The sequence below is a fragment of the Trachinotus anak genome, unplaced genomic scaffold (assembly GCF_046630095.1).
Source record: "Trachinotus anak isolate AG129_WGS33_773 ecotype Australia unplaced genomic scaffold, CSIRO_AGI_Tana_v1 ptg000032l, whole genome shotgun sequence".
Taxonomy (NCBI): domain Eukaryota; kingdom Metazoa; phylum Chordata; class Actinopteri; order Carangiformes; family Carangidae; genus Trachinotus; species Trachinotus anak.
In genome coordinates, this window is record NW_027273883.1 from 4,345,020 (window position 1) to 4,363,503 (window position 18,484).

At 40.6% G+C, this 18,484-nt stretch overlaps 1 protein-coding gene across 2 annotated transcripts in view; it reads right to left on the reverse strand.

The window, feature by feature from the left end:
- The window catches only part of efhb (EF-hand domain family, member B), a 47,019-nt gene that overhangs the window by 5,469 nt on the left and 23,066 nt on the right, over nt 1-18,484 (reverse strand). Inside the window, exon 15 of one of the 2 annotated variants that reach the window (XM_071470108.1) lies at nt 18,180-18,414. The exons of the other annotated variant lie outside the window; for it this stretch is intronic. Coding sequence (XP_071326209.1) covers nt 18,316-18,414 — 99 coding nt within the window. The 3' untranslated portion in view covers nt 18,180-18,315. Of the gene's footprint in view, nt 1-18,179; nt 18,415-18,484 lie in introns of those variants that run through there. 2 annotated transcript variants of the gene reach the window in all.

Here is an 18,484-nt window from a genome sequence, read left to right on the forward strand (position 1 = left end):
GTCTGTGTGTGTGTGTGTGTGTGTGTGTGTGTGTGTGTGTGTGTGTGTGTGTGTGTGTGCAGCCTGAACTACTTTGCAAACACGGTTGAAGTTTCGGCTTCATCGGAGACATTAAAACAGTGAAGCGTAACATTAAGACTCTGATTCAATTAACTTTTTTTTGTCCAAGTGAGAGATACTTTAAAGGCACAACAGTGTTTTAAAGCTGTGTGGAGAATGTTAACTACACAGATGTTGATGATAGGTGAATGTTTGTTGGAGACAAAGTAATTTTCTGCTAATGTGCACTGACTGCGTGATCATGGACACACATGAAGTTTCTATTTACAATATCCATATATGGAGTAAATGTTAAGTGACATCTAATTATAATTAATATATTTATTATAACCTATTTTAAGTGAAGATTTTCATATTTTCATATTTCCTCATACTAAACTGCATCTATATGAACTCAGGTGAAACTCTTTCTTCAGTTGTTTTCATTAACACAGAACACAGAGGCTGCCTGTGTCTATCCTGGTTATATCTATACTGAACCGTTTATGCAGGCCTGCGATGCCATTTTGTAATGGTGCATCCATCACATCACCATTAAGAATTGAGATGCCTTTAAGCCTCTTATGCACATTTCCCTTTTAGCCACCATGACTTTTTAGATACCACTGCAACCAGAGGAATCTCTAATTCTGCATAATTTTTTAGTAAAGCTTGGCTAACCTAATTGTGTGTTTAATGCCTGCTGCTGCACAAGTGAAGACACAGCAGGTGATGTTAGAGGAAGAATTTAAAGGAACTTATTGTTCAGTGACTTAAGTTGCAGTGGCACCTGTGCATGAACTGAGAGTCCAATTTAACAAACGTTTTAATTCTGAGGCTTGGGCCGGAGCGAGCAGTAACAGTGAGTTCCACTGAATGCGATTGGATAAAGTGGAGCGAATGCTTAAAATGTATCAGCTGGACCAATTACCTGGTTAAAAGCAAGAATGGAAGTCAATGCATAAGAGTGTTAGCCGTGTGTTCAACACGTCTGACCCTGAGTCGATGATGAGCAGTGAATTTATGCATCAGTTCAACCAACTTACACAAATTATCTGACTCTTTTTTTATTACACTGTTACAATGGAAGTGAAGGGAATTTTGTTTGTGGTGCTGAAAATTTCAAAAGAATTTTGAAGCTGCATCTTCTTTCAGAAACAGTGCCCTGGTTGCTCTGGAAAATCCACAGACCTCACCGAGCAGTTTTCGTTCACACTACTTTTTACATTAGAAATGGATGATTCACCACCATTGTATTGAGGTGGAGGCCAAAATCTGAGATTTATATCTCAAAACCTGGGCACAAAAATCCCTACACTGTCTGTATGGTTAGAAACATTGGGGTGAAAGGGTTGTAGTGCTGCAGCTGCCGAACGCTGGGAGACTCACAAGAGGCAAAGTAAAACAAGAGAGGTAAAATAAAAGTAGTTTGGATCAGCTTAAAAAATGTTTGATCCTACATTTCCCATCATGCAACTAAACAGTGTCTTTTATTAGACTCATAGCGTGTAACAAGAATGAGTCATAAAACCCAGAAGTTAATTAGCATGTTAGCACCTCCTGTTCCCTCATCCTGAAGTGTGTTTTTTTAAAATGGGTTTTTGGTTAGATGACTGAAATAAGGTCAGAGTTCACACAAGCTCAAGACATTTTCACGTTTTTTTAAATAACATACAATACGAAAGTAAACACCCCAGTTACATTTCTAAAGCTTTAACATCTCTTGAAAAAGGCTGGTTGCTAACAAGAGGCTAAATGAAACTACAGAGTTTGTCGGGGATGTTAAATGTCATCACACCAAACACGAAAACCGATCTACTCACCCGTACACTTTTACAGCAGCGCTGTGTTTATATTCGCACTCTTACAAACTGTTACTGACTTTGTAAGAGGAAAGGCTTTTGTAGAAGAGCTCAGAGCTAAATCAAACCACATGTTGGAAGGTGGTGAGGCTGAAGCAAAACGTGTAAGTTTCATAAACTTTTGTTTGTCTGTGCAATTAACACAGATTTTATTGAAATATGGATAAAAAGTGACCCTGACGCTAAAATATCAGCGGGAGATCTCAGCTGAGTTGAGGGAAGTCATCAAAAAAAAAAAAAAAAAGTCTGCGACCGGTCGGGTTGTTTCTTTTACTGCACATGGAAGCACTGCTTCATTTTTAAGTGTGCATGGAAGTGTCAGCAGCTCATCCATCAGTGCGGAGACATCTGCATACGCTGCGATGCATCACTTCATTTCTAACAATCGCTCATACAGTAAACCTCTAATCCAGTTCTCGAGTTGTCTTTGACAGCAGCTTAGCCACCCTGCCATCCAGCGTAACACAGCGGGTGTGGAGAAGCCCTCAGGGGTGAGATATCCTCCACCCCCCACCCCCCTCCACCTCCTTCCCAGTTGCCCCTGGTGACAGTGACAGAAGTCTGTAATTGCCACCACATCAGACGGCTTCATTAAGACGAGCATTGTCTGCACAGCTGAATGACGGTGGATGGGGAAGAGAGGGGAGAGAGCCCACAATGCAATTACCGCATCGCTGTGACAGGTGTGGCCTCCAATCCTCTGTGTTGGTGGGGCCCTGATGCATGTTGGGGAGCCACGGCGGGCTCGCATCATTTTTCACCCCCCCTGTCATTAGTTGGTAATGATTGGATTATTTTGCAGATGAATCGCAGTATATGTCTTGCTCACAAACATTTCCTGGCCGTATTAATCAAAACCATCAAGGCAGAGCAGTCAGAGCGAATTAAAAAAACAACACGTCTAGATTAAAAATTACTGTAATCCTTCATCTGTGGGCCTTTAACCCTTTGATTGGGGGGTGTTGTGGTGTGCGCCATCTTTAATGAATGTCTTTGACTTCGTGACAGTCTTTATGAATTATAACACCCAGATTACTGATAATGTTTATCATAACACTTGAGGAGTAGGAGCAATAGAGACACAAACAAAGAACGCTATCACGTCTTCTTGAAAATCGAAGTGTATCCAACAACTGGACCGCGCACACATCCAGCGCCCTCGTGCAGTGCCAACGTTTCGCAGCAGACCACTATAACCTGCAAGGTGATGATCACATGACCAACTGGGAAAGCCAAACACCTCTGAGCCAGCGAGCTAATCTGCTAACGCGTTAGCATGTTTACTGCAGGGTGACTGGGTTGTCTGGGAAAACTGTTACTGCAGTGTGTTTGAGAAAAACTTTTATGATGTTTTATTATTTTTTTTAATGTAGCAAAGGACACTTCAGCCAATCCGGGCAGTTTTATTTTTTCTGTTTTGTTTTTTTTAATGAATGAATGAAGGAATGAAGCAGCACATTTAGTTGGCAGGAGGGGCTGATGTCTGACTGTCACACCAGAGGTCGTGATTTGCATCTGTGGTTTAAGCAACAAAAGCACTTTGTGGAAGTTAGGGAAAGATCATGGCTTTGGTTAAATCTTTCTCTAACCTTGTTGTCTTTTCTCTACAATCGTATTGAGCTGCACCCCGTTCAATATGTGATATTTCTCCAGCGACACAGTCTGAACAACGCTGGTGGAAGTCTTCTGCAGAGTCACAGAAACACACATTAAAGAATCTGAGGGAAATGTAGCACAGAAACTGGAAGGCAACTTATTTTGAAAGGATTCTAAAATGTGGTTTTCAAAGTCTGATAAACCACAGAGTGAGCTGGCTTGATTATTCATGAAGGGTATAATGTCATATTTTGTGAGGAGGTTAGCTTCCTACAAGTCTTTGTTTCGTTTGGACTACCACCAATGATTATTGTTTTCATTTGAAAAAAGAAGAGGGAAGGTCCCTTTGCTGTAAAGAGTTTCACTAATTTTCCAGGAACCGTGTTATGTGCTTCTTTACTGACTGTTTTATTACAATATAAGAAGACCAGCAGCCAAGTTCACCAAGTCGCCAATTGATGCCATCGGCCGCCTGTGTCAGTCAACGGGTCATAACAGAACCAGAGAGTTCGGATGTGGTGAAGGAGGAAGGGGTGGAGCACGTTACACTTCCTTAACACTTAAAAATGTGTGTCTTCTTACAGACTACAGCGATTAGTGTTTTAACTGTACTTTTTTTTTTTACAGGAAGTTTAACATACTGTAATTGTCTTGCATAGATATTATAAAAACTAATAATTTAAAATACAGTCCAGGGTTTTCAGAATCAGTATCAGTGTCCAATCCATGTGAGGTGAATATTGTAGATTATATGTGGCTTTTATATATCTTGTTTTTTAAGATATAACTTTCCAATACTTTGAGCATCAACTCCCAAATTACATTCACCTGCAGCTCCAGTGTACTGGGGAGGCAGCAGAAATCTCAGAGACAAAAAAAGAAACATCTTCGTGTCTTTAAACCACGAGGTATAAGTGAGGAAATACTTCTCTGTTGTAACTGGGGTGAATGACTCTTTATTTCCTTTTTATTTCCAATGTTTTAGTGTTAAATCCACTTTAATTTTCACGAAGGATACCTTCTTATTTCTGCTATGAGACCGGGTGATGTGTGAAAGCAGCAGCCCGACTCGCTCTCGCTCAGTCCACCCCCGGTGAAACACATTCCTTTCATCCATCGAAATTCCACATGATTGAAATTGCCCTCGGTGGAAACATATCATAGCCATCCACGGCTCTTGGACCGCTCCCATTGGGCGGTTCGGTCCATGCCAAGCGTCTGGGTTGGCCGAGAGCCTCCAGGGAGGCCAGGGCTTATGTCTCCATGGGCCAGTAAGCCTAGAGGCCCCATAGCCCTGGGAAATGTAGCAAATCAGGGATGCACCTTGGCACTGGTGCCCCCCTCCTCCTCCCCTTAGCCTTAGGACTGTCATAGCTAAAAGAAGGCTAATGGTGGCCAACTGTGCAGAGAGTGGGTCTGGGGTGTTGGGGAAGCGTGTCTGTAGGTTCATCTGGATTGGCGTCGATAAGGATGTGCGCTCTTCGTCCTCTGCCTATCACTGCCATGCACAGGCTGGGAGCTGAGTGTGACACGTTTATGTTTCCCTGTGTGTGTGTGTGTGTGTGTGGTGGCACAATGATGAGAAACTGGCAGACCATCTCCAGAATGCCAACAGTGACTGATGCCACACCAGACATTCCTTTCAGAGGAAACGGCGGCGTGGTCAGCGCCATGCCAGCTTCCACAGGCTCTCAGGACACCCCCCCACGCCCCCACCCTCCATCCTCCCTCCATCCTCCCTCCATCCTTTAAGCAAAGACCATGGCAGTGATGGCACGGGCTTCCAACGGATGTGTGGAAATGTGCAAACGGGAAAACAAACAATGAGGGAAGATGTGTTTGGTCTGAACTTTTAAAAAAAAAGTGAGTTTGAGTTTTGCTCCACTTTTGTTTTTCATTCAACTTTCTCATGTATTGGATCAAACACATCATAAAAAAAGCCTTTACTGCTTTCAGTGGATACTTCAAGGCTCAAAGGAAACTTCCATCACTACCTTTTCATACAGTGAATAAATGGTTTCATAAGTCTGTTGTGTTGAATGCATCCAGGACAGAATTCTGTAATACAATGATTTTCTGTGGTGTTCCCATTATTCCCAGTCCACCGCATCTGCTTCCATTTTAATTCAGGGGTGGGCACACATTATAATTGTTAGAGGTATTATAGTTATAATTTCCTAACAGTGCTTCCTCAGTGGCCTCACCAAAATGAGCGAGCTCCGTCTTTGCAAATATTTGATTATCTGGTGCATTGATACGTTTAAGCAGCTTCACTTGTTGGCTTCTTAACTGAATCTGAAGTCGTTGTTTTGACTTTGACTGTGGTTGTGCTGAATTAGTGCATATTTATTTTCCACTTCATATTTTTTTATGCATTGCACTAAACTGTGTTATGTTTAAAGTGTAATATAAATAAATTGTCACAGGATTTAGCCTGATATCCCAGATTATGTTCAATAACTGTGTTTTTCTACAGTATCTGCTGCATGAATAGCATGACTGTGTTTAGGGAAAGATTATTTTGTCATTGTGATTAATAAAAGTACAAACATTACCTCTGGACTCCTGCATCAGTCAGATTCCCCACCCTGATCTCCACTGGCTTCAATTTCTGTCTCACTGCACAATACTTCCTGCACTGACAGTGAACGTGGCTGTGGATGTAAAGTGTGAGGTGCAGAATTATCCAATATGGACGCAATTCATCAAGATACTGACAGAATAATGTTGGACAGAGGCTGTTGACAGTCAGGAGATAAAATCATCAACTTTTTAAGGCTGTAATTGTAATTGTAATGGTGGCTGTTGCTCAGGAGGTAAAGCAGGTCGTCCACTTCTCGGCAGTTCGGTGGTTCAAGTCTCAGTCGATGGTTTGATCTCAGCATTTCAAAGGGCAAGATGCTGAACCCCGACTTGCCTCTGATGTATCGTGCGGTAGGAAAAGTGCTGCGTGAATGGGTGAATGTTGCCTCCACTGTGAAGCGTTTTGAGCGACTAGAAAAGATTTATCTATAAGTGCAGTCAATTTCCCATTGAGAGCAAATAGAGCCGTGTGCTGTGAGTGAGTCAACTCCGACTCTACTGTCACCTCCATCCATGATTTCACACCTCTGCTTCTGCTTTCAAAGTTTCTATTTTTTCTTTTTTTTATGGATGTTCATTTAAGTTGTGCAAGAATTCATGTTCACACAAGCTTTAGGTGCTCGTCTTGTGCCAGACCTCCAGTCATACTGCACCTGTCGTTCAGAGCCACCCACTGCTGTTGTTCAAAATGTGCTTTTTTTTTTTCGATTAAAATATTGTTGTATTTTGGTTCAAATAGATTTTTGTTTTTCTAGTCTTTGTTTCACTAATTTCTAACTCTGTTCCTGGCTTTAAACTTTTACTTTTACTTGCAGTGCAACCAGGAAATATCTGGATGTGATGCTTTGGTGTCTCTAGCTAAATTTCCACAGTTATTAGAAAACTAGCCGGCCAAATAAAGTTGAGTTTAATTTTACTGCTGTTTGGGTCGATTCTACCTTTTTATTTATTTCCTGAAAAAGTAAAATTCCCTTAAAAAAAAAAAAAAAGTGAAAAAGATATCAGGAGTCACCCTGCACTCCTCCTGTCAGAGGAGCCTCTCCAACTCCTACCTCAGATTATTTCAGAGGTTAGGGGGGTATTCAATCGCCAGAGCCCCTCACGTTTCACCAGGGCTTAAGTGATGACACAGAATGATTATAGCAGCGGTTAAATACCTGGTCTAATGAGCCAATTAGCCCTATTGACATCCATGGCTGTCTCAGAGGTGGAGTGAGTACCACGTACATGCTCCTTAATCAGAACCGATAACACCATTTAGCCTTCAAACGCTAATCCTGACTCCAGGGCTCTCTCTGGAATCCACTGTGATTTCTCTGTACTCACGCTGTGAAACTTCACGCCTGATTCATTTTCAATTCCGCTCTTCCTGCACAGTTGTAACTTCACTGTGGTTTTAGAGCCTTTATGACTGGCGAGTTTTGATATGATTTTTTTCTTGTGCACAGGATGTCTCCTCGCGCGATATCTTCTGAGACGAGAAGGATCCCTTTTGCGCTTTTTACTGTAACTGTATTCACACAGATATTTAAACCACAATAAACAGTAGGTGTTTTATTATCTAAAAAGTCTTGCAGATGTAAAAACAGACGATGGAAAACCTTTATTCTCGACTGATTTCCGTTTGATGGTCTACAAAAAATGAAACAGAAAAAGTGGTGAGTGCTTCAGGTAAATTTGGGGCATTTCATTTAAAAACACACACCACAACAAAGAGACTGAGAGACAGAGTTTTAGCCGCGGACACTTGTTGAGTCACATTAGCGCGAATGTTTTGATATTATTCAAGTTACTGTAAAAATTGTGCGTCCTGTGTCTTTCAGCACCGTGAGAATATCTCAGCTTGTGCTTGTGAAACCGTTTTCTTTTCTCGCCGTCGCCTTGTTGATCAGGTTATAAATGTGAGAAAAGTGAAACTGTTTGACCAGAGGCAGACAAAAAAAAAATAATCCTGCACTACCTTCCAGCTCTTTACCCAAAAAATATTTTAAATGTCATATTCGAGGAAACGTGCAGGTTTTGCGTCGAGCGCAGGCAGGATGCACAGACTGAGTGAAGTGCAGGTTGATCTGGAATAAACGGAACATTTTCTTCTGAGTGTTTGTGGTTGAAGGGAAGCGAGAAAAAAGAAGAACAACTGAGGTGAAGCTTGCTGCCTATCTGTTCATCTTTGCTTCTGAGCAACAAGCTTCAAGGTCAGTTACACACACACACACACACACACACACTAATGTCCCTCCACACAAGGGCAGACAAGCACACACACACACACACACAAAGACAACTGACAGACACACTTGCTCACACCAGCATTTACATCTCCCATGTGTTGCACACACACACAAATACACACACAAACACACACAAATACACACACAAACGCACTATACTTACAGTTGCCACTACCTCCAAATGAAACACACTCATACACATCTACATTAACAAACTTTCAGACACAATGTTCTCATTACAACCTAATTAAGCCTCACTGTCACCCACCCACCCACACACACACACACACACACACATGCCAAGCCCACAACAAACACGACCTTTAAATCATCCCACACCTTCTCTTTGTGTCTCTGTCGTTGTGTCTCTCACACATACACACTCGCCCTTGTGCTTCTCGACTTGTGAGGACTTCACTGATGCATTTCTGAGCCTCAAACCTCAACCTTTAAACCCAACCCAGAAAGCAAACCTTCACCCTCCAAAACATTTTTGTTTGCACTTTCCCAACATGTCTCCAGAAAAACCCTCACTTCTCAAAAATGCTCCTAGTTTTCAAAAATTACAAGTTTTTCAAATATGCCACCATTTTTTTAATATCCCATTTTAAAAAAAAATCAGCTCTTTCCAAAGACAACACTCTTTCTAAAATATCTGCACCTTTATCAAAATGTTCTGACTTTCCAAGAATGTACACATTATTCCAATATTCTTTCCAATATTAAAGTCTTCTCTTTTAAAAATGTCCTCACTCTCCAAAATGTTCCCAAAAAATGTACAGATCCATTTAAAAAAAGAAAAAAAAATTATATATATATATATATATATATATATATATATACACACACACATATATATATATATATATACATATATATATATATATATACACACACATATATATATATATATATACATATATATATATATATATATATATATATATATATATGTATATATATCCTTACTTCACTTTCCAACAGTCTGACTTTTCAGAAACATCAACTTTTTTCATAAAGCTCCTGACTTTAAAACATTTCTGCACTTCCTCAAACTGTACTCACTTTTCAAAAACTGTTTCCTACAATGGCCTCATTTTGCAAAAAAACACACCCTCACTTTCCAAAAAACGTCCACACTTCGCAAAAACTTTGCTGCGTCACTTTCCAGAATTGTTTCTCATTTGTGTCCCTCACTTTCTAAACCTGTGTTCACCACAAAAACATCCTCAGTTTCCAAAACTCACCCCCAAAGTCTAAAACTCAAACTGGTCCTCACAAAGATAGAGGTATAAGAACACACACACACACACACACACACACACACACACACACACATACACCAGTCTGAACAGAGGTGTTATAAAAATCACGTGGCGTCTCTCTGGTCCTGATCGGTTCATCAGTAAATCTCGTGTCCAGATGGCGACGGAGGCAGACATCAGACTGTCGTCCCTAAAGAAGCAGATCCACGGAGCCACATAGTCGGCGTGAATCTCTTATCTGCCATCGTCCCTGAGGACCGACAGAAGTGTCTACGGGGCCACGTCTGCCTGCTTCTCCAAGTGGCCACGGGGGAGGGCCAATTAGGAGTTCCCTGTGGCCTTAATAAGAGATGGAGGGAGAAGGAGAATCAATTAAACCTGTGCTGACCCCCCAGAAACAACGCGGGAGGATCCGTCTCCACACAACCTTTAATATGAGGCAGCAGTGTGTCGGAGAGACTGAGTGATGGAGACAAACTGTGTCAGGAAACAGTTTATCATTGAGTGGAAAGTCAGGGTGTGGAAGTGGAAGTGGTGGATGGACAAATCTATTCAGTTTCAGCTCTGACAACTCAAAACTCATGTTTTTAAAATCATTTCTTAAGAAATTTCGAAGAGAAAACTGGAATTAATTAAAGAGACAATGGCCAATGTTGTGAGACGGCTTGAGTTCAGAAGCTGCTGATGATTTCCAGAAAGAAGGAGAAGAATAATCATCCAGATACTGCACAAACTCATGAGTCATTATCAGAAACTTCATCATCCACGTGTGCTGCGTGTGACGCTTGTCTATTGGCAAACTTCGGACAAACATTTGCGCGTGTTTCGCTGATCTGCTGAACACTCACTTACAGACTCTATAGGTGAATCTAGATACAGCATCAAACGACGAGAGTTCACTCCGGGAACGTTCCTGTGAATACGCAGTTATATATCAGGTCGCGTTTAGAAAATGATGGGAACCGGTGAGACTTTTAAAATAATGGCTTATCAAAAAATAAATAATAATAGATAATAGTTTTTTGCTGTTTTTTTTTTCTTTACTAGTAGAAAAAATTATGCAATAATGTAAGAGCACTTTTATTTTTAATGATGTCCCGTACACCTATTTGTGCCACAGTTTTATTAGGAAGGAAACAATATGTCTTAATAAATACGAGCTGATGGAAAAAAAAAAAAAAAAAAAAGAATATAAGCCAAAGACAATATATAACACACTTTCAGGTTCTGTCACTCTGTCAAGGTTTTGTCAAACAATTTGAGGTTAAAGGAAGCTGGTGATGGGGGTGTCTGGTGCTCTTGTGGTTGACTATATAACTGAAATGTTCCCAGTTTGACTCCTAACAGGGACTTTTTGTTGTATGCCACCTCCGCTCTCTCCTCCCATATAACCTTAAATCTATCCACACTGTAAGCTGTCAAATAAAAGCAAAATAACTCTCAAAAACCTTTCAAAAATATCTTCACTTCCAAAAAAAGGTTCACACTTAAAAAAAAAAAAAAAAAATCAAATTTTTAAAAAACTGCCCAAAAAGTTGCTGATTTGTGTCCACGTCCTGCTAATTTCACTTTCTTAGATTATTTTGGTTTATTTTGATATAGATTTAATATCAAAGAGGTACTCAAGGGAACCCACAGACCATCTAGGTTCTCGTGGCGTTCCTCATATGGTCTGTGGAATTTCAAAAATCACTGATACAAACACTTTCTGACTGTTATCTGCTGCAGACGTGACGCCAAGTAGAAGCTTTCGTTTGTCCAAAAACATCAAGAACAACAAAAAAAAAAAGACAGAAGGAAGTAGATGTGTGAGGAAAAAACTTGCAGATATGAAGTGCATTGTGGGTAGGTTCCTCTCATTTATGGTTTGGGAGTCATCAACAAAGACGTGGAGCGGAGCAGCGGAGTTACCTCAGGAGGGAGGCGAGGATAATGAAAAGTTTGATTATCTGAGTTGCACTCTGTTTTCGACAATAATTCATAGCAGAAATTAAATTCTGCATACAGTTCTCTTAATTCGACTTTAATTAAACAATACTCTATAAATGGTACTTTAAATGACCAAATGTTCCCATGTAGCCACGCTGAGGGTCCCCAGCCATTAAGACTGATATAAAGTTGGTCTCGTGGGGCCAGACTGGAGTCTGATTTGCAGGAATGACAGCTGAGGACTTCAAAAAGTTAATTAACTTTTCAATTAGGACTGCATCTGACATTGCAGTTGTGTCTGCTATAGAGCAGCCACACTGCTGCTCAGTGTAGAGAAACACACTTATGTAACAGATTGATGCACCTCAGTGTCTGTGAGCACTTGAATAACGGTTTGTAATGTGAGCGTGTGGCATCAGTGATATTGTGTATTTGTTTTAATTTTGTTATTAGGAGAATTTAGTTGGTGGCGTCGAAGATCTCCCTCAGTTACAGATCACTCCGCAGATACGCAGGAGTTTGTGAGGCGCTTTGGGAATCACAGTGACTCCTGTTGCTGTAATTGACTAGTTCATGTTTTATGCACTAACATTGTCCCGTTACTAGCATCTGTACATACTGATTTTTCTATGGTGGCAAAGAAAAGCCCAAATATTTTATGGGTAATATTGGGTTTTACTTAAAATTACATCTGAGTAATAATTATGTTAAACTGCCCATTTTTGATGTTTGAATGAATCATAATTATTATTATTATCATTAGGTTTTATTTTATTTTTTTTAATTCTGACACACAATCAATGTATATCAGAAAATGTTGGTCATTGTTCATTATGCAGAAAGTAGCATAAAATGTATATTTCAAATTCTCTATTTTGCATTTATAAGCTGTATATACACACTTTTATATAAACAATATTGTTTATAACACAGAAAATAAAGCAGGCATAAAGTAAAGTCAAGTGTTTATTGGAAATGTGTAAATGTAATTGTCAAGAATTAAAACTTCTCCTCTGAAGCATCTGTAGTTGGTGTATTAACATTAATGAATAATTGATAACACAAAACAACAGAGCTGTCATGAAAATGAATCACATGTGATCACACACATTAACAAATCCATTACAGTGTTTATGGTCTGTTTTATTACACATGTATAACTCATTCACAGGCAGCTCTGAAACTATTTATAAATGTGTCATGTTTAACTCTAAGATTTATTTTAGACTTCAGGAAACAGTGGTTTCACAAAATATTCTTAACTTAAAAGATCCACCTACTGGATTTCCGAGGAACTTTCAGCCACGTCTCACAGATGATGTTTTTTTTAACTTACATTGGAGATTAATGCAATTAATAAATACCTATTGTTCCATATAATATATGAAGAAATATTTTATATAATAATTTATGTTGTATCTTTATTTTTCAGCTGTCTATATACCAGATGCTTCACAGGAGTTATCATTGTCCTTATTTCTGCTTACAGCTACATTAAAATGAGTTCTTGTGTGTTATGAACAACACATTTATTGTCTATATTCTGAGTGGGGGGGTTAAATTAACTGTTACCTTCAAAAATATAACTAGTACTTTTGCTCAGGTAGGCTTGAACCTCAGAAATGCTGCTTCAACATCACATTACTCCCTCTATAATAATGTAGTATTAATGTTGTTCTATTTGTTTGTTCTCATTACTGCCGCCTGGTTATTAACAAACAAAACAGAAAGAGAAACTAAGTTTTGAAAAAACCTCAATGAACAACCACTGGTGCATCCTTCCTGGTATTAGATCAAATACCCTCACCATTTACTTACAGCCTGCCTCCTCTTGAATGCAATGTTTTCAATTAGCGCATGATTCCTCAATTTTGGGCTAATATTAAGGCGTGTGCCAGCCTCTAATTGAAGTGGCTGGGTGGCTGTGTGCACTGACGTGGGGACAATGTGCTAGCGTGGAGCTACTCATTAGCCCAACAGTGCCTTACACCTGGGGTTCATTCAGAGCACGGGTCAGAGGGCACGGGAATTTGTACGATAATTATTGACAAGCAGATGTTATAAAATCATTTATGGTAATGCAATCATAATAGATGGGCTTTGTGTCGCTGGGCAGATGAGCGGAGGGGGAAAAAGGAGGAAAGAAGGAAAGAAAGGAGGGAAATTTACACCAAGCTGCTGGAGCGATTGCATTAAAGCCTGTGTAGAGGATAGAAAAATGTATGGCATAAACAGCACCTGCATACACACACACACACACACACACACACTACACATAAATCCAGACATAAAAAATGGTAAAGAATGGGGAATAAATCTGCTTTAATGTGTTTTGTTGCCTGTAAATTGTGGAAATCCGAAAAATTAACAATCATTTAGCGCAGACACATTTACATTTCTGTTTCCTCTGTATAGGAACCTGGTTTGATCTTATGTCGCAAAAATAGCATTTTCCTTATGTCTACAGACCTGCAGCCCCACTTTAAATGTGTGTTTAGGTATTTTTGCTGCATGTCTCGCTGCTTTTGATCACAACGTTGCCGTTTAATTATAAAAATAGCCTCTATCCCCAGCATAAGGAGGCCCCACACAAATAAAATATTAAGGGGGGGGGGGTACTAGGTGTCTTTACATATATTGTCATTTGCTATAAGACACCCTATCTGTCTCTCGAAATGTGTCAGGAATTACCGCCAATTCCAAAAACATGCATTAGCCCCCACCTTAGGTGCAATAGTTCTTTTTACAGCGGGCAAATATCGCAGCGAAACACGGCTGTGCGAGGCAGCTAACCTGGCAGCTGGCGAAGAATAACCCTGCACAGGAAGAAAGCAACCATGTTATCATGCACACACATGTGGCCTGGGTAAAGATTAAGCCGTATTCATCCCTGGCTGCTTCGCTCTCTCCTGCCTCAGTCCATCACAAGATATGGCAGCCGTTCAGCCAGGAAGCCAGGAGAGGTGCCACGGATTTCACGGCGTTCCCAAATCAGGCCGTCTGGAGACTCGGGCGAGGTGCTCCGCCGCTGCGCACCTCGCCTCGGCTTTCCCACAGATCATAAGCTCTGCACTGATGCCGGGGGTTTGGAATTTTGTTGGATGGGAGTGTCGGTGCTAGCAGAGGCTCCCCTCCACCCACCCTAACACACACACACACACACACACACACACACACACAGCCTGAATACAATCCCCTGTTGTGTGCATGGAATTGGGAATCATCTGCTGATTCATGCTTTCTGAGGACTATTGTTCAACAGCATGTTAATATTTTCTGGGAGTTTTTTTTTTTTTTTTTTAGGGGAGTGGATTTGTCGAATGAAAGACAGAGAGTAAGAAAGAAAATGATCATTTAGCATGGAGAAGTGAGGGATCATTGCATGTCCCTGCTGACATGTACATTATCACTCAATGGGGCTGGGGGCTCAGAGTGCTGTTGGCCTTGAGTTGGGAGAGCGGCTTACACCCCGAGAGCTACTTAGGGGCCTCTCGGTGCTAAGCCTCTAATAATTCCTGCCGTTGCCTTAAAAAAAGGAGAAACACAAAGGGGAAACAAAGTGATGAATGCGGGGTGTATGGTAATACATCAGGCCTTGTTCGCAGTGAACCGGAGCCTCTCACAGTGTAGGTGTGAGTGCTGGGGCAGCAAGACGGGTCAACATTAATAATAACGAAAACCACATTCAGCAGTCATTTGCTGAACAAGCTGCAAGTGGTGCAAAACAGGAAGCGAAACGCACATCAGCAGGCAAAGGTGAGACTCCATCAACACTAGAGATTATTTTAAGTAATCTGCTGATCATTGTCTCTGTGTCCATGATATGACAAAAATCATTCCCCAAACAGTCTAAACCCCCCAAATATTCAGTTCACTGTCAGGAAAGTAGCAACTTCTTACATGTGAGATGCTGAAACCAGGGAAGATGTGTTTCTTTTTTATTCAGTTATTATTCATTTTCTGTTAAAGCCCTAATTAACATTAGAGGCTGTATTAACCAGGGCTAATGGTCTGTCTCACTCTCATAATCTCCATAAGGAGGCTCACACCAGAGATAGTTAAAATAAAAACATTTAAAAAACACAAGATGAAGATGTTTAAATTTTGTTTGGCAAGATATTGTGTTTTGTTTTCATGTGATATGAAAGAAAGAAAACCACGTACAGATAGTAACATGCACTAAGTGACAGATTTGGTGTAAAAGTCACTGAAATTTTGCTCATTTGCACCAGCTGTGAGGTGGTAACATCATCCTTCCATTTTTGTCATTCAAGACACACTCCTCAGAGGAGGTGTTTGTCTACAAAAAAATACCAAAAAAACGTTGAATTGTTTACACTTTGCACAGTAATCACAGGTTGTTAAAGCAAAAGGAAATAACATTTATTGGTATGAATTTATGCTGTGAACTTCAGTCATAAAGTCTCATTGTGTGGTCTAAACTTTTTTAATGGAGGCAAATGAAAACAAAAGGCACTCTGCGTCGCCTTGAGAGAGCTCAGAAGTGATGCCAGAGGAGCCAGGTAATCACAATGGTGTATCCAGGCATAAACGATTAGCTTACCCATCTGAATATTCAAGGTGATGCCCGAGCCGTTTGTGTTGTGCTTCCTACATCCTCGCTTCAGCACACACAGATGAGGGGGGCCGCGGCACTGCGGCGGTGAATCCAAAGTGGTTTCCCTGTGTCAGTAATTTTTTATTTTCGAAAAGCCACTGGTGCAGTGTATTAGTCATAATTTATGTTTATCATCCCTTGTACCTCGACTGACTTCAACAAACCGTTTAACGCTCCAAGCATATGTGCATATGGCTGCTTTAATAGCTATTCTGCATGGAGGAGCACTTTAAAGCCTCTAAATCATTTCTTTGGACAAACACTAATGAATTATGTCACCACAAGTGCAATTCAAAAGTGCAGGGGAACCAGTGGTAATTATTGGGAGGCTTGGAGGTTTTAATTATCAGGAGTGGGCTCCTTTAAAGTGTAACTAACAGGATTCACGAGGAGGGTGATGATGGGACGTTAGATCCTCTGATGGAGAGGAAGAGGATGGACTAGGTAACTGTGAGCGTGAGGAGACAAACCAGTGAATTTTAATTTGAAAAAAATAAGAATACACCATGAAAACAAAGTCTGCTTAAAGGAGAGACCTCTTGCCTCATTGCTTAATAAAATCCTCTTCAGAGGATCCTCTCTCAGAACATATTACGTAACTTTCAGCTCTCCAAATGTGTTTTTGATTTTGTTTATTCATAAATCTGCTTATGAGGCGCAAAAGTGGTCCTGAAAAAAACAAAAAAAACAACAAATACCATGTTGCAGCTTTGTGGCTGATCATGAATTAATCAGATGTTGTGTTTCTTGCATCCGTCGAGGCCTCGTGTCTCAGGGTGAACAACAGTTTGAGCATCATTAAATAAAACATGACCTGCTCTCCGGTCGAAACTACACAAATTACACCAATTTATAGATTTACCTTTCAAATATGAGAAAAAAAAACGCAGCAGACACGTTAATCTGTTAATGAGAGGGGGTCTTTTATTGTGTTTATGCTGATTTTAAGCGCCTTCTCTGAGCTGTCTGGAAATAGTAACTTGTTTGTCAGGAGCAGCACATGATCTCTGCTTAATGCATTAAATTCTGCTATAATTTCATCTTTTTTTCTCTTCTATTTTTTTAAAATCATATTTACTGACATTTTATGAAGTTTGTTTATGGAGCCAGTGACAGCTCTGAAGGCTCCTCTCACCACACGGTGTGTATTTATGTCTGAATATGTAAGCAGGACCCATTATGAATGTCCTGAAATCAGATTTATTCCTGTAAAAATATCCTCATTCCAAATCATTAAAAAATGGCAACAAGCTGTGGTGTGTGTGTGTGTGTGTGTTGTTTTTTTTTTTTTTCACACACAAAAAATAGCTGAAATATGGCATGTGAGAAATGTGCAAGGTGGCCGTCTTACAGAAGGTGTAGAGGTGGGATAAATTTAATTACAGCTTCAAATATTCATTTGGCAAATATATCAAGGTTGGAAACACAGGCCCAGAAATGGCAAGCCAGCCTGGCAGGAGCTCACAATAGCGGATGGCAAATGACAGTAATCCATGAAAAGAGACCAGACATTTATAGAATTTATAGAGAAGGACTCGCCATTCCAGATCTCTGATGTTTGTGGGATTTGCTCATTGGCATGTTAAATGTAGGAAAATATATATAATAATCCCAACCTGTTTTTCTTTCCACTACTTTGGTTGCTAAATTTCCAAATTGATTTAGGTTAATTATTGAGCCACATGTGTGAACACATTTTGCAACAACTCACCTGACTTTTATTTATTTTTTTTTAATTTCTTAATCAAAGGGAAGTTATACACACATTCATGGTTTTGAATGTGACTTTTTGCTTGTGAGGTGTTAAAGAGAGAGTATTTTGGGTTAGAGGTATGAAAGGCAGAATATAAATGACAGTTTCAGGCCGGCTGTTATTTGAATGTAATAAGCAGATGATCATACCCACACTTCCAAAGAGCAGTTAGCATTTTCGGTTGAGACAGAAATGAGCCGTCATCCGCGTGTGTCTTTTGTTGTGCAGGCCTCAGACGGTCACTCAACACGATCGCAGGAGCAGGAAACGCAACACGTGAGCCTTGCTGCTCTCTGATCTGAACACGCTCGCTGTCTCGTCTCCAGCTGTGCAAAGGGTTGTAGCGGCAGCGCCAGCGAGACGCCAAGCACAAGTGCAGGTACACCAGGGCACTTCCTCTTCCTGTGACAGCGAGTGGAGGTGGCCTACTTTGCCTTCGTTATCGCGCTTTAACCCTGCGTAGGGTTGATTTAATCAGCAGGTTGGGGGGGGGGAGGGAGGAAGGGAGGGAGCCTGCCTCACCTTCCAGAGCCTGGAACTGGAGAAGAGCACGGGGGCGGTAAGTGGTTCTCCGAAGACCACACAGTCGCAGAGAGTCCCGGTGCTGG